This window comes from Nyctereutes procyonoides, unplaced genomic scaffold (assembly GCF_905146905.1).
Source record: "Nyctereutes procyonoides isolate TBG_1078 unplaced genomic scaffold, NYPRO_anot_genome, whole genome shotgun sequence".
Taxonomy (NCBI): domain Eukaryota; kingdom Metazoa; phylum Chordata; class Mammalia; order Carnivora; family Canidae; genus Nyctereutes; species Nyctereutes procyonoides.
In genome coordinates, this window is record NW_026575047.1 from 6,274,761 (window position 1) to 6,297,405 (window position 22,645).

General features: G+C 35.1%; 1 protein-coding gene across 1 annotated transcript in view; it reads right to left on the bottom strand.

Moving 5' to 3' along the window:
- Positions 1–819: 819 nt before the first annotated feature.
- The window catches only part of DHX15 (DEAH-box helicase 15), a 59,898-nt gene continuing 38,072 nt past the window's right edge, over positions 820–22,645 (bottom strand). The window contains exons 7-14 of the mRNA XM_055326245.1: positions 16,002–16,088; positions 14,798–14,947; positions 14,291–14,399; positions 13,592–13,783; positions 10,555–10,677; positions 5,250–5,440; positions 2,617–2,786; positions 820–1,391 (exon numbers count right to left, since the gene is read on the bottom strand). Coding sequence (XP_055182220.1) covers positions 1,274–1,391; positions 2,617–2,786; positions 5,250–5,440; positions 10,555–10,677; positions 13,592–13,783; positions 14,291–14,399; positions 14,798–14,947; positions 16,002–16,088 — 1,140 coding nt within the window. The 3' untranslated portion in view covers positions 820–1,273. The remainder of the gene's footprint in view (positions 1,392–2,616; positions 2,787–5,249; positions 5,441–10,554; positions 10,678–13,591; positions 13,784–14,290; positions 14,400–14,797; positions 14,948–16,001; positions 16,089–22,645) is intronic.

Consider the following 22,645-nt stretch of genomic DNA (forward strand, 5'->3'; position numbering starts at 1 on the left):
CCTATCTTATATTAAAAAGTATACAGCCTGAAAAACTCTTATTAGCCCAATTAACTCCCTTAAACCACATGATAAATGCTTTAATATATTTAAATTCCAACTAAACACACTTACAAATTTCCTTTAACATTTAAATATTTGTAAAAGGAGGGGGGAGTAAAAGAGGGGAGTCCAGACATTTCGGAGTACAGTATTTAGTCTTCAAGTGAAAGGAACTGATTACAGGCCCCTTGCAGGGTCACACCAAACACCTCATTTGCTGTTAAAAAAAAGGGTTTTAACTTGTCTACTGCCTGTTACAGGAAACAGGAAAGTCAAGTTCACATCTTAACATACTTTGCTAATTACTTTGTACACTGGATAAAATATCCCACTGAGAGTTTAGAAAAACTAAGATCTACAATATAACATCATTCCTTACTATTTAATACAAATAAACATTTGTTTCAGAGGGTAGGGTGTTTAGGTTTCTCTAAGCATAATAAAAAGATCTGCTAAAAAAGTGGTAACAAATCAGCCTTACAAAATGAACTTTAAGACAAAGAGAAAACTATTCTACCAGTATTCTGTCCTGAGAGCCAATATTGAATGAAAACTATGCATTTTTATCCCATTAGGTTACACCCTAATTAACCTAACCAAGTGTCCTGCCATGTTCTTAAAAATATTGTTTTAATAACTATTTCATCTAAGGAGTAGCCTTTGTGGAAAGATGTTAAATATGTAATCATAGTATACTTACAATAAAAAAAAAAGCCCCACATTTGGGAAGAAGCCATATTTAAAGAGATTAGAACAAAGATATCAAAGTGCTTTGGCTGAAATTAGTATAAATAGACTTTATTGAAGTCAGTGCCTCTGTACTGAGACAGAAGATTGTGTCTACATAAGCACAAGTTGTAACATTTCACAACTTCTAAAAGGAATGTCAACAATTACAACGATCATGCATACCATGGTCGATAATCACATTTTAGAAGCATTTTCAACCATTTCTAAAGAAATGCTTATAACATTGTTATATATAGAACTACTTTCAATAAACTGCAAAACATTGATCGACTTTTCCAGTATGAGCTACAGTGTCAACACAAAAGGGAGGCATAAATGTTTAATTTATGAAATCAGAATGGAATATTTACTGTAAAGAAAAATTAAAAAGCTTTCAAATAAAGGCCATTATTGAACCAACGTGAAGAGCACAACTTGAACTTTTCAGTTCATTCATCTTTTAAAGCTGTCCTCTGAATAACTTCAGTTCTAAGCACTGAATTCAGTACTGTGAATATTCCTTGGATTGAAGTTTGGCAATGATGCGGTCCAACTGTCTCTTTGCTTCACACTGTGGGAAATTGCTCATGTCATAATATTGAGGGGCAATTTTCACCAACCTGTCCAGAAGGGGGGGAAAAATTACCAAATTAACAATTAAAGACTGGAGTTGCTAATAGGATAAGAATTACTCATTAATATACTGATGAACAAAGGCAAATCTATGAATCCAAATCAACATTACAATTGCAAATGCCTAATCCATATAAACACCGCTTTCAGAAATGCATTAGTTTAGTAAGCTGTAAATTTTCTGATGTTGGACTTTCTGTAACTAAAAAAAAAAAAAACAAAAAAAAACCTTCAAGATAAATTCTTAAAAAAAAAAAAAACCCTTTCTTTACACTAATGTAAAGATATTAAAATAAGGTTATTAATTTCTTTAATGACCCTATTTTGACCAACCTCCCCAAGGTTGTATTAATACAGGTTCTAAGTGAGAAATATCTTTGTATTCAAATGATTGGATCTTCTCATTTTCCAAGTTTAATAACTATAAATATACATCTATACCCCAAAGAATTCACTTGACTGAATCTTTTTAAATGTTTAGCCATAGAATTTTTTCTCCAAAAAGCATTTAAGATAAAATGGTAATGTCCTACACAAGTGTCAAGTCATAAATCTGTGTAGGAAAGAAGCCTCACACTATCTAGCAAGTGACAACAACTAAAATAAGTGCTTTCAGCCCACCATTCTTGGCTGATGTCCCTCATCCTAAGTTACGGAATGGATTTTGGCAAAACCACCACCAACCAACCAACCAAAACAAAAAACAAGACACACAAAAGGGGAGGAGTGGTAATTTTGCTTAAGATAACACAATCAGTTCCAGTAACAATTTGTAAATCAAATATGCTACGACACAAGATGTGTAGCTTTTATGTTTGCTTAACTCTGTCTAAAGCATCAACATATAAAAATAAATAGTTCAGAGCTAATGATAAATGGGACAAATTCATTTCTAGTACAGTACCAGGAGACTTGAGTTGATCACAACAACAAGAGAATAGCTCCAAAGATACTCTTTGATTCTAGTCAACTACAATTTTATATTTGACTTCAAATCCTGCCCATGCCCATACCAACAATCCCACTATCCTCTTAGCAAAGATTTAAAGAGATCAACCATACCATCAGGTCGAAGCCCCATGCCTAAACCCTGGAGCACATATTCTGAGCTGATGATAACATTAACTTCAGGACATGACTACTGAAACAAAATCAGATTCCATTCTGAGCAAAATGTTAACAAAAACCTTTAGAACAAAGGGTGGTGCTTACCATTCTGGCTTGATATCTGTACACGTCCGGATGTAATTCTTTGTCGTAAGAACAAACTCATTATAAAGCACCCATTCAGGCTTGTGGTCAAGAACAGTAGAGGGATGCAACTGAACCACCTGGTTATCTTTCACAGTTAAGTAATGCCCTGTTCGTTCTAAATGTGCCACCTGAAACCAAAACCCAGTAAAATTAATACAATGCTTTTGATGTGCTAGTCATAAAGCAAAAGTGGTATAAAGCTACTATAATTAGGAACAGAGAAGCTTCATCTTTTGCTTTTTATTCAATGGCTACACTTATTTACAACTGCCTGATAAAAGCAGGGATAAGCAAACTCCTGCAGGCCAAATCCAGCTCACTGCTTGTATTTGTTAAAGGCCTGTCAGACAAACATGCTCTATACATCTTTACAGAATGGGGAAGGGGGGGGCGCCTGGCAAAAGAAAAATATCTGGTCACGAGTAAAAATCACGTAATTCAAATGTCAGGGTTCCTAAGTAGAGTTTCACTGGAGGGACACCTCGATGGCTCAGTGGTTAAGTGTCTGCCTTCGGCTCAGCACATGATCCTGGAGTCCTGGGATGAAGTCCCACATCGGGCTCCCTGCATGGAGCCTGCTTCTCCCTCTGCCTGTGTCTCTGCCTCTCTGTGTGTCTCTCATGAATAAATAATAAAAATCTTTAAAAAATAAAGTTTCACTGGAACCCAGGGAGCCCATTTGCCCATGGCCACTTTTGCACTGCAAGGGGAGGCAGAGCTAAGTGGTTTCAGAGTGACTGAATGGGTCCACAGAGCCTTATATATGCACTATCCAGTCCTTCCTGCCTTAGACCATCTAGAGTAGGTTCTTTAGTGCTAGGTGACAAACTGTGTAGTAGATGAACAATTACTAAAACATTCACAATTAAGATAGAAAAAATAAAGCAAAAAGGGGTGAAAAGCAAATGGTAGTCTACGAAAAAATATATAAAAAGAATAGAGGGGACAAAGGTGCACATGCTTCGTGCCTGTATTTCTTCTATCTGTAATCAAATATGTCTACCTAATATTTAATTAGCAAACACTGAAACAGATGATATGCCCTTTCCAATTCTAGAACTAGATAGTAATATGAAGAATGTGTGTCAATGATAGAAATGAGTAACCATTAATAACAGAAAATGAACTCAGTTTCCTTTAAAAAATATTCACTAAGTACCTAATTAATAGGTGCCAGGTACTACAGTGCATGCCCTGTTTCTAACAAATTTAATCTTCAGAGAAGTAGAAATCCATGTTTGAATATGGTTTTGTCAATGTTTTTTGAACTACAAGCAAATTTAAGAATATGTCAAAAAGCCACTATATACTAATACATATTATATATTAAGAATAAAGTGTCTAGAATGAATTTTCATACCTAGCTCTATTATTTTCCTAACTTTAATGAATGAGATCTTATATGAGATGCCATAATAAAAATTCTTACTGTTACTATGATTTCAACTACAGACTATGCACCAATCAATTCTTATTTTGATTTTGAGCATTTGGGTCCGTTCTATTTATTCAGCTCATTTGGCCTTAAGGCAGGCTACATCTTGCTTAAAAGACATAGCCAAAATAGAAAATGAAAAAACAAGCAGGAGATAGAAGAGATAATTAAAATCAATCCAATCCCAAGTAATGGATAGATTGGTTTTCAATTTTTACCAGTAGAGAATGAGTTTAAAACATAATTTAAAATCTCTTAAACACTTTGTTTACCTGACAAGCTATATATACTTCAATTAGCACTGTCCCCACGACAACACACTTAAAACTAAATAAAACATTTTAAATTATTTTTCATCATTATCACTTAAAGGACATTTTTGGCTTTTGCAGTACCCAGGTGTCTGTTATGTATTTCCATGATCATTCTACAGCACTGTGAATGAAATAGTTATCTCAATACTTGATTTTTTTGGGAGTCTTTAGTTGCTATATAAAGACAAAAGTGAACTGCACTTCTTGGATCCACCCAGACAACTGCAATGTTTTAGCACGATTTATAACTGTATCTCTCCAGTTACCACCTAGATTCACAGAAATGTTTCAATATTTTAAAATCAAAAGCCAAAAACTGAAATTTACGCTGAAGAAATAGCTGTTAATCCCACCTGAAAATGGCTAACATATCATTTGGTATAATAAAGACTCTTAATTAAAAAATAACTACAAATTGATTTCTACATAACTGAATTACTAACTTTGTCATTTAATAAATTAATCTGTTACTCATTAGACACATAAAATTAGTATATTATATTAATTCACTTGAGAATCTGGACATAACATATAAAGTCAATATTCAGAGGCATTCTTTCTTTTTTTTTAAATATTTAATTTATTTATTCATGAGAATACACAGGGAGGAGAGAGAGGAGAAAGGCAGAGACACAGGCAGAGGGAGAAGCAGGCTCCATGCAAGGAGCCTGACATGGGATTCGATCCCGGGTCTCCAGCATCAGGCCCTGGGCTGTAGGCGGCGCTAAACTGCTGAGCGACCAGGGCTGCCCTAACTTGTTTTTAAGTAGATTTGAAGGGTTGTTATAGAAAGCAAATATGATGTAAACATTTAATTACACATGCATATGTTATCCACATACCTGCATAAAATACCCAGTAACCAAAGCTTTCCTTATATTAATATAATAGTCCCTGCTTGTAAAGTCAGTACTTCGACGAGGCAAATTAAATCTGTCCATAATTCGCGATAGCTGCTGGCGTACGTTATCTGCTGACATCAGGGACCTGTAGTTAATGAAGTTGTCATAACACCACTGAACCGATTCATGATCTACAAAGTTGGAGGGAGGGGGGAAAAAGAGGGGATATGAATCATCCAAATAGGTATATTATCTAATTAAAAAGAAAAATCATTATTAAGAGTAAAACAACCCAGAAAGAATTATCCACATCAGTGTTATAAAAGAATCACAATGTTATCAACTTTCTTAAAAATCTGTAGTGAAGTTCAAAATCAGAAACAGCACTAAGGTTTCTGGCTACTGGATTTTGTGATTTTGAATAAACTATTTTGAATCAATGAAGTTAGGTTATTACTCATGAAAATCTACATGGATGCTTCTAGTATAGTCTAACAGACAGGGGTGGGTTGAGGCAATTTGATAAAATGCCATGTCTGCCTCATTTTCATAGAAAGTACACCTTAGATTAAGATTACCAAATACAATTTATGAGTTATAAGACTGAACTCAAAGGACTACTGTAATTTTTATTTAATTACTCCTGGGCTAGGGCACCAAACCTGAAGGGTTTAAAGGTTTTACTGCAACCTATGTGTCTCTTAGTGGTGGACGAACAAGACTTAAAATACAAGTGGTTAAGTGCATTCCTTAATCCTCACCTATTTTTTTTTTTAACTCATCCCTCTTCCACCTCCCCTCTGGTAACTATCCATTTGCTCTCTGTAGTTAAGAGTCTTTTTATTGATTTGACCTTATTTTTTTTCCCCTTTGTTGTTTCTTGAATTCTACAAGAGTGAAATCATACGGTGTCTTTCTCTGACTTACTGCACTTGGCATTATACTTTCTAGCTCAGTCCTTTGTCGCAAATGGCAACATTCCACTTTTTTTTATAGCTCAGTAATATTCCATCATATACATACATACACACATTTATACATACACACACCACCTCTTTATTCATTCATCAATTAACAGACACTTGAGTGGCTTCCCCATCTTGGCTATTGTAAAATACTGCTGCTATAAACATAGGGATGCATGTATCCTATTGAATAGTGATGAGCACAGGATGATGTTTGGAAGTGTTGAATTACTATATTGAACATTAATACAACAATTAATACAACACTGTATCTCAACTAACGGGAATTAAAACAAAAAATATCAAATAAAGAGCTATATTATAAAAGTAAAAAACAAAATAAAAAATAAAATACAGGGATCCCTGAGTGGCGCAGCGGTTTGGCGCCTGCCTTTGGCCCAGGGCGCGATCCTGGAGACCCGGGATCGAATCCCATATCGGGCTCCCGGTGCATGGAGCCTTGCTTTTCCCTCTGCCTGTGTCTCTGCCTCTCTCTCTCTCTCTCTCTGTGACTATCATAAATAAATAAATTTAAAAAAATTAAAAAAAAAATAAAATAAAATACAAGTGGCATAGTTTATAGGGATGTCTGGAATCCCCACTCATGTTTAATAAACAAGACTTGCTAATTATTATTAATAAACAAAGCTAACACTTCAAGTAATTTCACTGCATGTATTTATTATCAAAGGGATATTTTTCTCCACTGATGAATAATACTTGCGAAGCTTCCAACCAATCCACTGTGTGCTCATTTAAGCAAAGAGCTCAAACTGCAGCAAAATATAAAATATTATACAATGACATTTTTATGTCCTGGAGAGTCACAATGGAAAACTTCATTATTTACTTCACAGGCCTTTTGATAAATAAACCTAAGAGGGTTATGTGAAATTGGGGGTTGGAGCAGGGGGAGGACCTTAAAATCAGAACGATGTTGATCCTTCCGCAGCTTCTGGAATATACATTGATCTTTGGCACACTCTTTTCGCTTTAGTTCTACGATAATACCAATTATAACATACAACCTTTTCTCACTTGATTTTCAAAGGAATAACAACTGTATTAATAAATGTTTGTCCATTACAAAATGCAGCCACATTTCAGAAAAGGCAAGTGGGTAGGTGAGGTAGTAAAACGGATCTTTAAACTGAAGAACTGATGTGTTCAAGTCAATTAAATAACTGATCTAGAATGAGTAGTAGTATTTAAGACAAAGCACCAAATATCTTCTGGAGATAACTCAAAGAGAAAAAAGTGTGTTTTAGAGGCATCCTCGCTTATGCTGGTGCAATGTACAGAGCTGAAAGGCAATGGAAATGTCCACGCTGAGACAGTAAGAAAGGGGGCCCTTTGAAAAGGGCAGCTGATTTGCAGACTCTGATCTGGAGTATAGCTTTCCTGAGGGTTCTAAATTTCAGAATTCATACCCTAAAGAGTAACAAAATGGCAATTTTAAGTTGTCAAGATAAACAAACACTATCTGGTAGTTCTACTGTATTTTCTAAATTTGTGAGAAATTTGGTAAATGGGAGAAATAAAATCTAAAAATGGAAATATTTTCGTACAAGAAAGCTGGCTATAGATTTCTTACCAATACAGCAAAACTACTTTTAAGATCTAAGGTCAAACCAGTTCAGGGTGAAATCAGGCAGATACACAGAGCAATCAAGGTGTTGCAAAACAACTTAAATATAGCTGTTTCTCAAAGGTGTGATTTCAGGGATGCCTGGGTGGCTCAGTAGGTTGGATATCCGATTCTTGATTTTCAGCTCAGGTCTTGATCTGAGAACGTGAGATTGAGCCCCAAGGTGGATTCCAAGCTGAGTGGGGAGGAGTCTGCTTAAGATTCTCCCTCTCTCTCTGCTCATGCGTGCACGTGTGTGCTCTCTGAAATAAATCCTTCTTTAAAGTGTTATTTCAACATATGAATTTTAGCTTTTCTATGTAATCAACTATTGTCTCTTAATGAAATAGTTCCTCTTGACCAATATCTGAATAAGTTAATTTTTCAAACACATTTAATGTTTCAATTAATAACATAACACAGCATCACTTAAAAATCATTAGTGAAAACATTCCAAATTCAATAAATGGATATTAAATGTCCAAATATTACAGGGAGATCTGGAAGTCTGATACTTTTAAATGACTCCCCTTATTTAAGATGACAGGCAATAATTAAAGGCTAATCCTTTGACTAATGGGGACACTTCTATCAAATGTTCAGTCATTTGATTTCCTTTGACCTTATTTATTACAAGTATATAGAATAAAATAATAAAACATAAGAAGCATGTAGCAGGAAGACAAGGATCAAGCATCTAGGGAATGGATGTTACCACTCTTAACTCACTCTCTCTGCTAGTCCTATTAACACGTGGCTGTGCCATTTATCAAAACTTAAAACAAATTAACACAATCTCCTAATTTACAGAACATTAAAATTTCTTGTGACACATACATGGCAAAAAACCATGCTGATCCTTTAGAAATCTTTAATTCCTACTTAAAACAGTATCTTAAAGATATCAAAGGATTTTAAGAACTAAGATGGACGTGAATCCTTCTCAAGGCCTTCTCCTCTGCAGCCATTCCCACTGTCAGTTAATTATGTGCCTGGTGCTCAGCTCAACCACCACAATACAGTGTGGCACAAATAGGAATATAGCATATTTCTTGGGACAGATCTAACCTATCAGGAATAGTCTTTAACATTATGTGTTATCAATACATTGAACACAAGAGGGATAAAATGTTCTCAAGTAAGCTGTGTAGTGGCCTTTTTGCTTCTTCACCAGATATTTATCAATTCTATTCAACTCATGACACAGTTGATATGTAAGCCACAGACATGCAGCACGCACGCTGGCAGCTATGCCTTTTGTTCCACTCTGCAGTACTTTTGGATTCTGAGATAAATAAATTCATCTCCACCCCAAAAGAGATGTGTTAAAATGACCAGACTATTTTAGGAGTATAAACAAAAGTTTTAGGAGATAACAAATGGCAATGCTATAGTAAATTAGGAAACCATTTTCTTATTGGCAGAAACCATACACTTTACTGACTGTGAACTCCACATTTTTGGTAAAGTGTGATGATGTAAGGCTATCGTTACTTGATTACATATCTAAGAGGTTAACCTACTGATATGTAGAAATCAAACATTTTCAAAACTTGGAATTATTGTTGCAATTATTTCTCCATTTTTTCTTTAATTGAAGTTCTCTCTCATTTAACTTTTATAAATGGTGGATTCCAATAATAGCATCTGGCAATAACTTCATTATGACTGTATTTCCTTATTTTCAAACGACTGGAAAATGTTTTTCATGTCACTAAATATTCTCCAAAAGCATGATTTAAATCTAGAACAGGGCGCCCGGGTGGCTCAGCCAGTTAAGCGTCTGCCTTCAGCTCAGGTCATGATCACAGGGTCCTGGGATGGAGCCTGGAATAGTATTTCATCATGTGGCTATAGCAAAAATTCTAAACCATCTTTTTACTGGTGGGCATTAAGGTAATTCCCTCCCACCCTTTTTTACTATCATAAATAATTCTGGGATGAAATCTTTAATTATATCTGTGTGCACAGGATACTGGAAGATCACAGATTATTCATAGATTATTTCTGAGTCACAGGGTCTGAACTTAACTTTCTCAGTAACATAAAATCTACTGCTTTTCACAAAGACCACATCAATTTATAGTTCCACCTCTCGTGTAGGACTGTTTCACTAAACCCACTCCTACATAGCTAAGGACTACTTTGCCCTAACCTCTGCCAATTTTGTAGGTGAGAAAATGGTACCCCTAGATAATAATGCTCTTGAACTACAAGTAGAGTTGACATTCCTCCTCATGTTTACAGACCACTTGAAGCCTGACTGAGAACACTGATTCACATCTACAGCCCATTTTTCTATTTTCTTAGTTTTATATTTAAGAGCTACTTATTAGTAAAATTACTAAACAGCAAAGATTCTATAAATAATACAAAACTAAACACACAAAACGAATGAAAATAAACAGTGAAACAAAGTATATACAAATCTGTGTATTAGTCGTAAATATTATACTGGTATTTTGTTTTTAATGCTCTCCATTTTCCAGCTTTCTATAATAGGTATTTTCCCCACTGATTATAAGAGTAAACAACTTTGAAAAAGACAGACAATTTCCATTTTAAATGCTAGTCAGGAGTTTTTCCTCAAGTACCTCTGGGTTTCTAATGTAAAGTTGTCACAGATAATAAATGAAAGTGAGATGAAGAAACATCTTATATACTGCAAGTGACATTTAGACAAAAGAGTGCCTTCAATCTAATTTATACTTACTTTGTTTAAAAGCGTGGTAGACATTCAGCAGTGTCAGATGATCTCCATCTATGTGGGCAAATCTCATCTTGGCTTCATCTGCGGCTTTCTTGGCCTCCGTGGGGCGAACAAAACACTGTGGGACTAAACAAGGTTGGTATGGGCCCAACACAAACGCCCATATCGATGAGTCACGCATTCACAGATAGAGGAACAAGGCCTAGCTAGGTCAGTTCACAGAGCATAGGGCAGGGCAGGATGGCCTCCAACTGCATCTTGGACTGTTTACTACCTTGATTTGGTACATCAACACCTAACCACATCTGTAAGACAAGAGGGTTTCAAAGCTACAGAGTACCTGATGATTTTAACTAGATCTAAAAGTAGGCATCAAACAGCTATTCTGAAGGCCATCAAGATACTAGAAATAGAAAGCTCAACTTATTTCAAAAACCAGTGCCGATAGCTCTACCAATAACCAGAATTATGGTGTCAATAGCCTTTAAGCTAAATGTAATTTTTCAAAAGGCCATCCACTGAATCCACTGAATGGCTATGGAAGTTATGAAGCTGTATCTGCCCACTGCAGGGCTAAAAACAACTTTCTAACCAGTCTATTGCCACATTTCTACTGTAATTTTTTCCCTAATACTATGGCTATTACCAACTGGTGGGTATCACTATTAGCACCGGTGAGCAGAAGCATATGGAAACATAAAAAATATCATGAAATGTTGGGTTTTGATGATAGCAGTAGTGGTGGAAGGTTAAACCGCCTTTGAATTAAGAAAATTCAAAAAGGCTGGGGAAATTCAGCCTACTTTTCCAGCATTTTAATAAAAAAGATTAGAAAATGACGTCCCAAGTTTAAAAAAAAAAAAACTGTTATTTGGTTATTTGAATCAAAACCTCAATATAAAAACCAAATCCAATATTTAAAAGTTGACAATTAGTCTGAAACAGTCATTATTTCAAGGGTCATCAAAATATGTAACTACAGTATTTGTTTAGAGCCTCGATGTTAATTCACATAAAATTTTAAGTTGTTACAAAGCGTGCACTACATTTTTAAAATACAACTTTCCTTAATTCACTTTAGCAATTCCATAGTCATAAAAGCAGTATGAAAGTAAAAATACTTAACAGCTTGGGACTTTGTCAACACATTTTTAAAGCTCTTAAAACCTTTTCAATATAAAAAAGTATAAATGAATCAGTCCAGATAGAAGATAATGGGAATAATCAACAACAAGATCAAATACAGTATCAAATTACTTTCCCATACAGTTTCCCCTTTAAAAGATACCAAAGAAGCCAAATAGAGACAATGACACATGATCACAATAAATATTAATTAAATGTCTTGCTTAATGTAATTGAAGCAAGGTAATTCATGAAAGTACAGAAACCTCTCAAAGATACGAAAGTAAAAGTGAACTAGCTCCCAGAATTAACAGTGGGAATAAGTAGCACTCTATAAGGCCCCTGATTTGCACTATTTATATCAGGACCTGAAAATGTCAAAAACTATTTAAATGAAAAACAAAACAGTGTAAGCTTGGCAAACTGTTTTTGTTCCGTGACTTCTTCCTCACCTTTTAATACCTGCCCCCCACAAGTGCCTTGCTTAATAATCACTAAACATAAATGTCCATTCTCTTGATGTGCTAATAAACTCCTGTGTTGTACAGAGCTCCTTATTACAAATAAGAGATATAGGTGGAAGATTTCAACTGCGTCACAATGACCAGTTTTTTAAAGAACTAGTAATATAGACTCAACGATGGTAATTATATAGTATGCCTGATAAGAGAAACTGGAAGAATAAAAACTGAGCAGATAACAAATAAATATGCAATCTGTTAACCCTTGCCCCACACTTTCTCTACAAACTAAAATCTTGGGTAAGTACCAACTGGGAGCATCTAACAAAAACATGTAAGAAAGGCAGACAACAACCTACCACCACCTCCGCAAGTGAGACTACAATTTTATTAAAATGATTCGATACTGCCCTGCCCATCTGCTCTGAGTCTGATCAGTCATAACTCTGCAAAAAAACATTTTTAGCTAGTTCTTAAATAAAAAATTCACACCATTAAAACATATCATACATCTAAACTAAGCCAAAATTTTATATTTATAAAATTTTTCAATTTATCTTTTAATTCCATGTAAGATTTTGAATTATTTGAGGCATTAGGTTATAATTATAGACTAATAAACCACTCTGAAACTGAAGTAATTCTCCCCAGTACTGGAACTAGTAGTATAGTATAGAGTACTTTGGTCATCAGTAAAAATATAAAATGTCTTCTATTTTTTAGCTGTAAGAATCAGTGTAAAGCTCTTAACCATATTTCTTCTTTTTGGAAAATCTAATTTCCAAGTTATAATTCATTGGTGGATACGCTTTACTGCTACTAAAAACAGCATTATTTGTTAACCTTAATGCTCCAATTTCCGAAATCAGCAATATTATCTATTAGGTGTCTTTCACGTATCAAGTGTTTTCTGCCATTGTAAAAGAATTATGAACTGATGAGATTTTAAACCTAAACTTACACATTACTACTTCTATTTATTTGATACTAAGTTTGAAATTCACATTTGCTCAACTGCCACTAGAATATATTATTTATATGTGTAGGAAAAGTTCAATTTAAATGATAGTTTGGGTTTGTCCCAGGCTCACTTAATAGTGCCAAGTACTAGAACAAAGTTCTTCTTGTACTTTCAGTAATAAACCGCACAACTGATGAACCTACCAAAGAACTGTTACAATTGTGTTCAGACTTGTTCTTTTCTTATTGCAATTTTTATTCGCACTCAAGAGAGCCAATGTTTTTACTATATTTTGTGCACAAGCAATTACTTTACTTTTGTAAATACTGTATCTTTATAAATCTATTTACAAGATATTTAGGAAACAAAATGAGCTCCTCAAAACCACCTATAAAATCTACTATCATACTAAATAATAAAAAACAAAACCAAATGTGAAGTCCACCCAAACTGTGAAGAGCTGGGCTTTTTTTAGTTCCTTTCCCTCTATTACCTGACAACATAGCAGTAATAGATAGGACCTCATTAGAACAGTTGTAGTCACAACTTGCAATAACCATTTTAGCGAGCTGTGGATCTAGAGGAAACTCTGCCATCATGGATCCCAATTCAGTCAGATCTCCATCATCATTTAAAGCAGCCAGGTAATTCAAAAGTTCTAAGGCTCTCATCAGAGTTTCAGGAGCTGAGGGAAAAGGCAATCTATTAGACAAACTGCTTTAACAAGCAAAAAGGTGATAAAGTACAAACTATTATAAGCAATCTCATTTTTCATTCTTCAGTGGACCAAACTCAAAACTGTCATCAAATTCAGTTAGAGTTCTAGCAAACAACAATTCATATAAATTTGCAGTATTTTCCTGCACAGTAGTTAAAACTGTCATTTTCCTAAATAAATTAATTCCTAACAAAAAGAAAAATTAGAAATTTCTCATTTTCCTGCTGGGTCAGTAATTCCCAGGATAATTTAGTTACTCTGAGGAAAGATAAAAATTAAAAAAAAACAAAAAACAAAAAAACTTTCTCATATAGTTGTCATTCTTATTAGTTTTAATACTAACATATAGGACTTTTCTTGATGCATACTACAAGAAAAAGTAAAGGGTGTGTGTGTGTGTGTGTGTGTGATAAGATGTAGAGATAGTGAATTTTGGTTAAAAGGCTTGCTAAAATATGGTTTGAGAATTCATACCTGGTGGATCCATAAAGTCAAAATGCACCAAATCATCAATACCAAGCTTCTTCAATTGTAACACAACTGATCCTAAATTAGAACGCAAAATCTCAGGATAGGTGTTATCCTAGCAAAAAACAAAAGTGTTTATTGTTAAACATGCCTTAATCCCCTTGCTCCAGAAAACAAAACATACCTGTTCTCTGCCTCTTTAGCTATTTACTTTGGCATTACTTCTAAACCACTGATCCACAGAAGAATACTGGTGGAATATTCCAGAAAGGAATCAGACACCTTCTGTGAACTATCTTTACAGGGTTGAAAGTGTTACTGCGAACTGTTCACTTCAACTTAAAATTTTAACAGAGACCTGTATTGGTAGATTACACCATAAATCTCACTCAGGGAAAACGTAAGGAGCTTATGGTGCCAAAAGGCAAGATGAAGTAAATAAAGCAATTTTCTTCTGGTTACAAATTCAACTTAACCTTCCAAACACAGGAAGGATACAGCAAAACCTCTTACCTGCATTTCTGTTTTATAAGCTTTCTCTGTATAAAGTCTGAAGCATTTCCCAGGTCTTGTACGCCCAGCTCGACCAGCCCTCTGCTGAGCTGAAGCTTTACTAATGGCTGTTACCAAAAGAGACTCAACTCTGATTCGAGGATTGTACACCTATAAGAATGAAAATAATGTAAGAATTTTTCCTTCAGTTAACCACAAAACTGTAATCTGTATGCAAAGTCCACAGCTAATCTCAAAATAAACAAAGCAGTATATTGATGAAGGCTGCACATCAGAGACAGAAACTGAGAACTGGTTGTGCCTTAACTTTCTTTCAGATATTCTGAAACAATCATTCTGAAGACTCAAGCTAACATGGAAAGGTTATCTATTACACACAAAGCTTACATCATCTTCACTCTTCTTAATTAAAAGCTTACATCATCTTTACTCCTCCTAACTGAAAATTAATTTCAGTTCTACCAGCTTTACCTTGCTTTTTTAGAGTGGATCAACAGTGTTGAAGGCTTTTGCCTGTAAAGAACCTGTCAATTTCGATACCTGATGTTCAGTGTGAACATCAAGAAAAATATTTTGAACTCAGTTCAGAAGTCAGTTACACACTGCCAGTTTAAAGTGAAAAATTTCCATCAGAAACATAAATACTGCATGCAACAAATTCTCCCAATTATACCCATAAAATGTAACCAAATGTAATTTTAAAAATCTGTGAATCATACAACATCACCAGTTATTTCCTGAGTAGTCACTTCCTCTGGCCAAAGTGCTTGGTATTCAGCACTGCTCAACTAGAAGATAATGTTAAAACCTTTTCAGATACTATGCCCAACACATAATAGAAACTCTAATCTTACTGGGTGATCAACTTACAAGAATGACAATCCTGCCCTCTTATTACTACTCTCATACTCCTTAAATGAACACAGAAACCTAAACACTTCCAACTGCTACAGAGAAACAAACCCCAAAGCACCCTTAAAAAAAAAAAAAAGCGCCTAGAATTAAACATTATACATGGGTTTAATACAGGATAGTCAGCTAAGAACAGAAAGGGTTCATATCACCAAAGTCTGAAAACAAAACACAAGACAACAGGAAAATAATTCTAAAAAGTAAATTCTAGTCACTGAACAAGTACACAGTATGTACTCTTAAGCTAACACCAATTTAATAAAGTAAACAACTAAAGTATTAAAGTATGTACCTTTTGTTTTGCAAATCCAGGATCAATCACAAATACCACACCATCTATTGTCAGAGAGGTCTCTGCAATGTTAGTTGAAACAACTACCTGTTAAGAAATAAACAGTATATAAATTATATTATAAATGAAGTAAAATTGAAAAGAACCGTCAGGGTAGCCATGACCTTTCACTAATGAATTTCAAACCAGTAAGTAAACTAGAAATAAGGTTTCATCCTCAATGGCCAATGCAACGCAATACAAATTAATATTTAAGATCTTAATTCAAAATCTCATTTAGTCCATCATATCAAATTCTTTTTTCAAAGAAAGCTATTATTTCAGGTTATCACTCAATCACATATGTTTTCATTACTTAAACAGAAAGATAGCATCAAGAGAAAAATATCGATGAAACAGTATAATAGCTTGCTTTACATGTCTTGCTGACAGAACACTACTTTGGTTATTATCCAAAGTCCACAAAGCACGTATATCTTTTGGTATTTTCTGGCAGTATTTACAAAGGGAACTTTGTATCACCAAAACTAAACATTTAAAACAAAATGGCACAGGAGGGCATAGGGGGACAAAATCTTAAGTTATAATCTAAGAAGCATGGGCACATCATCAGAATCAAATGCAGATGTTTTAGAAAGTATACAATTTCAAAGAAGATGTCACTGCATTCAAAGCAACTGTTAATCATTTGAACCTTTTACTGCCAGGGAAAAACGTTTCAAGTATTTACATACTAATATGATCCCTTGTTTTTTTCTTTACATAAGCGTATGATCTATGTTAGATCTATTTTAGGAAACTGGCTGGGGTTTGAGAATAACATGTCACATAATTTTTCTTATTTAACAATAAGAAAATGGGATTCTTGTTAGATTGTTTTTCCCCCAGAACCTTTGATTTTTCAGGAACAGAAAACTGCCATTAAATGAAAATGCCTGTATATGCAAGCAGAGGACAAAAAAGATGAATCAGATACAGGGCCTGCTCTTGCAGCCTGTGAAGGAAGATTACACACGCATAGTGTAAATGACACCATAGACTCACCCTGAGACTTAAAAAGGGTTTACTTTCACAGTTAAGACCAAGGAAACTTACCATTTAAGTGAGTTGTCTAGAGTAAGGTGAAATCTACCACAAGAGAGAAGGGAACAAGAACACTAGGAGTAGAAGATTCAGCTTAAACTATGACATGTAGGCAAAAAAGCCCATAGGCACATCTGAGAAATGAAAAGGACTCATACCACCAGGAAATCCTGGAGGTTTTGAAAATTTACTAGAGACCTATTGACAGGTTAATATTTTAGAATCATTCACACATCTAAAACCAAAAATCCTTCCTTTTTTGTCTTGTGTAGTTGCAAAGACTGGTAACTAGCAAATGATAAGGAACGCAGGTCATCTGATGTTACTCAAATACAGTTTTCAGTACATTTAGATGGCACGCACATGGCTCAAAAATTAGAACCAAAGCAAACATAAACAAGGCTATGAGGGGATCCCTGGGTGGCTCCGTGGTTTGGCACCTGCCTTCGGCCCAGGGCCTGGAGACCTGGAATCAAGTCCCACATCGGGGTTCCTGCACGGAGCCTGCTTCTCCCTCTGCCTGTGTCTCTGCCTCTCTTTCTCTGTCTCTCAGGAATAAATGAATAAAATCTTAAAAACAAAAAACAAGGCTATGAAATTGACAGGTGAATTTGAATAAATATCCTGAGTTTAATATTCTTCTACAAAGTCAAGTACGTTGACCTGGAAGGAGCAATGAATTTAGAAGTCAGTGACAGAGCCTGGAAGCCAACCTAAGTAGCTAAAGGTTTTAACACTCCCAAATCTCCATTTGCTTTTATAATTCCTGAATATTCATCTAGCTAAGACAAAGCTGTTAACAAAATTAGGCAATAAAGGGAGAAAGTCCTTATAAACCTATTACTGAACCAGTGACATGCTTGTGATTATATAAAAGGTCTTATGGTTTTCTGGAATTCTGGGGTGATATTATAATAGTTTTGGATATAGATTTAGAGCAGTGGAGGAAATAAAAAAATTACATTTCACATGTTTCTTCTAAAACAGAATACAGGGCAGTCCCAGGGGCACAGCAGTTTAAGCGCTGCCTGCAGCCCAGGGCGTGATCCTGGAGACCCTGGATCGAGTCCCATGTCAGGCTCTCTGCATGGAGCCTGCTTCTCCCTCTGTCTATGTCTCTGCCTCTCATTCTCTCTCTGTGTTTCTATGAATAAATAAAATCTTTAAAAAAAAATAAAATAAAAAATAAAACAGAATACAGTTAGTATGGAAAAATTTCTTGTTATGATCAATTCTTCAGAATTTAAAAATAATTTTTTATAAGATTTTATTTGAAAGAAAGAGAGCACAAGCAGGGGAAGTGGCAAAGGGAGAGGAAGAAGCAGGCTCCCCCATGAGCAGGGAATCTGACTCCAGGATCCCCAAATCATGACCTCAGTCGAAGGGAGGCTTTTAATCAACTGAGCCACCCAGGCACCCGTAAAGTAATTTTTCTTTAGAAAATAATTTCACTTGGTGTGCATGCGTCTTTGGCTATGTCTGTGTGGCAAATAATGTAATACTTACAAGAACTGTGGATTTAAGAATCACAGGATTATGCCAAGCTGGCAAACCCCATGTCCTTATCGATAGTCTACTGCCAACCAGAAGTCAAACTCCAAAACAGAAGTGTTTATTAAAAAAAAAAAAAAAAAAAAAAAGACCTTTGAGAAGCTTTCTTCCAAGGACTAAAAGTAAGTTGATTAAAAAGCTTTAAGGTAATAAAAGCTTTTTGAATGGGACTTATCTGCCATACTGATTTATTAAAGTACTATGAAAAAAAAGGCAGGGCTCGTAAACCATGGGAGGTAGGTTTGGGGACAAAAGGGGAAAACTCCTATAACAAACTGTAGGACTTTCAAGGATGCTTCTTCTAATGACTTTACTACTAAAGCTGGAGAGTTAATTCTAGCTATGGCTAAAGAAAACATATATATATAATATATATATGGTTTGGCACCTGCCAATCATATATATGATGCGCAAGAACAAATACATGAGATGATAAAAAGTTATCTAGCTTCCTCGAAACCTTAGTAGTAGACTAATGCAAGCCCTAAGTGTGTTCTAGATGTAGGTTGCATATGATCTAATTAGGAACTGGTCAGAACACAAAGTGATCCTGAATTTGGTCAGGGGATCTACATATGACACATGGGAATATACACAAATGATACAAGCTTTCTAGACTGTAACATGGAAATAAGTGTTCTTAAAAAGTGTTTAAGCTTCATTCACCAAGCAATTATTTCAGGTAAATAATCCCTAAATATAGAATAAATATAGAATATAGAATAAATATAGAATCCCTAAATACCTGTGGAAAAAGTCTGACATCACTACCAATTTTATGTTTTTAAATGTTAAGTGTGTTAAGATTAACTTCGTCTAGATATCCCCTTCCCCCTCAATAACATGCCTTGCAATGAAATCCACTTTGATTGATTTCAATAATTCCACTCAGAACTAGTAGAAGTGAGAGTACCCTAAGTTACTCTATTTGAATTCTATTTGGACACAATAATGCACTTAGGTTCAACTAGTTTGGATTTTCAGTCCCCAGGGAATTCTGTGGGGGTTGCCAATTCAGTAAGGACATTAACTTCTTTATCTGTCCACATCCCAGCAGTACCACACTAAGTTATCTTCAGTTAGTGGATCATTAAGCCTCTCTTTAAAACTATAGAACCATCTCCACAAGGGCCATTTCTCTTTTTTATTGAGCAGTGTATGCTTTGAGCCATGTTAATTAGTAAACTGTAAGATAAGCTACAGAAAAAATCAGCTATTTGTATGGATAAAATTAATGAAACCTAAATAAAATCAAAGAGTAGTTCCTGGATTTTAATAACATCAAATCTATAAAATAGCAATTCTAAGTCTTAGTAAAAAAAAATGCATATGAGTAAATTTATTGAGTAAACTTTAACGCTTATAACAAAAGCATAGCTTGAACTTAAACTCAAATATCTGAATAAATGTCAAGCATGATCAAAACAAGCAAAATAATCTACACTCACAAAAACACATGCATTCTCAACCTTTCTTGATCATTAAAAATTCGAAACTATTCACCAGTAGTGCTGTGTTAGAAGCCCACATAAAAGGAACTCAGTAACTATTTGTAAGAGGAATGCTAGTTGGGATCCCTGGATGGCGCAGCGGTTTAGCGCCTGCCTTTGGCCCAGGGCGCGATCCCAGAGCCTCGGGATCGAATCCCACGTCGGGCTCCGGGCGCATGGAGCCTGCTTCTCCCTCTGCCTGTGTCTCTGCCTCTCTCTCTCTCTCTCTGTGACTATCATAAATAAATTAAAAAAAAAAAAAAAAAAGGAATGCTAGTTAAATCCCCCATGCCCACTAAAACTTTACCCTTAATATAGCCTACATTTTAAAACTTTAATACGAAAAGGTGCTTTTGTTAGTTTTACAACTGTATTAGGCCCTATTTTGCATAAATTAATACAACGAGTAAGACAACAACAAATAAGGCACTACTTTACAAAGGGTGTCCAAATATAAATACAGAATTACACTTATTTTGGTGGAAATTAAAACTCTATTAAATATTCTTTTTGTTTCCAAACGTTTTAACTTCTTACATTCTACTCTATGCTAGCTATTATCCTTGTATTAGAACAAATTTAACAAAAAAATGAATCAAATCCTATTTGGTTTTACACAACTGGAAGCAGACCATAAATCCCTAAATGTTCCTTTGTATTTTTAAATCAATTGTGAATATCAACCAGTGACAGTTTAACACTTGTGAATGAAAGCGCCATTCTAATAACTGGCAGTGAATTCAGGACAGAAGCAGCAAGCCTGGCCTCTAGTCCTTTATTTTATAATATAAACGGGATTTTATCAAAGTTGCAGCATTTAAAAAAAAGACAACAGGAAAATAGCAACTGACTGCCAGTTCTTCCTATTCCAGCAGAGAGCCACTCTCCTTTCACAGGACTTAAATCGTCCCTTCCTCCTTCCACACAGTCTCTCAACCCTTCTGAGGACTCTAACCCAGTCAGTCCGCCTGTAGGTCACCTGCTCCTCTGAAACTACCAGTTAGCGCCTGGCTAGAGTGTATTTTCTGCTCTCTCTGGTCCTATCTTCTTCCAGGCAGCTTCCCTGTTGTCTAGCATCAAAAACTTGAATGGATGAGTGAATCCTGCTCTGTGCACTAGGCTTCATAAAAACGTTCATTTTTCCTTCAACATGCCAGGCTTCAAAGCGTTTTTTTTTTTCGCATAATGAGAATGACACACCAACTGCCAAGGAAGTCCTCCCTCCCTCTCTTTGGGTCACAGGTGCATGTGTGTATGCACGCACGCTAGAGACAGTTCTTCTCAGACTCTAAGATGAAGTTGATTCATGCCAAGAGAGAACATGATTTCCCAGCAAGAGGTCATGTAGTTTTAGCTGAATGAAACACTGTCAATAAAGCAGCACTGTGGCCCTAGGATGGGTTCCCAAGGTAAGCCCTGCCCTGGGAACTCCAGCGGTTCGCTCGTCATCTCTGGCCATCAAGCATACATATATCCAACTATTGCCGAGTCACTCTTTCCAGTAAGACAAAATTCTCGTCAATATTCTTAGGATTTATAAGAACACAAAAAGCAATACAGTTAAATAAATTCTATTCCCCATGGGCTTAAGCTGTAGATTCTACAAAATGTATCACACATTGGACTGGCACCAGACTGAATCTAAATTTCCAATAAACTAATAATTAACAGAGCAAAGAATTCAGATGTGAAATACATTTCAGTAAATTCAGGCCATACTTCTCAAGGAAGCCTAAAAATGGAATGAAAAGAGCTATGTGAAAAGACACAAATATGGAAAATCTTGCTATACGCCAAATTTACTCAATGGTTAAAAAAATCAGCTTAAAATTAAAACAAATGTAGATATCCAAAGTATACATGATTTCAAGAAAAATTATCTGCCTCCACTCTACTCTTTACTATGGAAATGTTTAAGAAATCCACAACTTTATTTACATACATCCACTAATACAGAATTAAGCTAAGAATTCCACAGAAAATCAGAATTCTTCAGTCAACAAATTAACTTTAAAATTGTATACTAAAGCCATCACCTAAAATTTCAACTTTTCTCCAAAGTTCAGAATGCACATAAAGTTAACAGGGGAAAATGTTTTAACACGTTCTAGAGACAACACAGAGACAACACTATGACAAAAATAGTTGGAAAGTCCAACATAATGAAGCTATGACCAAACTGTTTTTGAAAAGTCAAAGTCATACTCACTACTCTTGTTGATCTATGAAATATTCAGAACCTGATTTTTTTTCCCCTATCAATCTCTTGATAATTTATATTCCACTAGGCTGGTGTTGTATATCCCTTCACTAAGCTTCTTCAATTTCAAAAATGTATTTGGTTCATTTAACTTTTACACAGCCATGTAAAGAAATAATTAGCCCTGATATATTTAAGTATCTTTTTATAATGTGTAATTTTTCTATAATCATGATAAACATTAGCAAAAAGATTGAAATAAAAAGCCTAAAAAAGTTGTGAGAGTCTGTTAGTCCTGAATTTAGAAAGAAGAAAGCAAT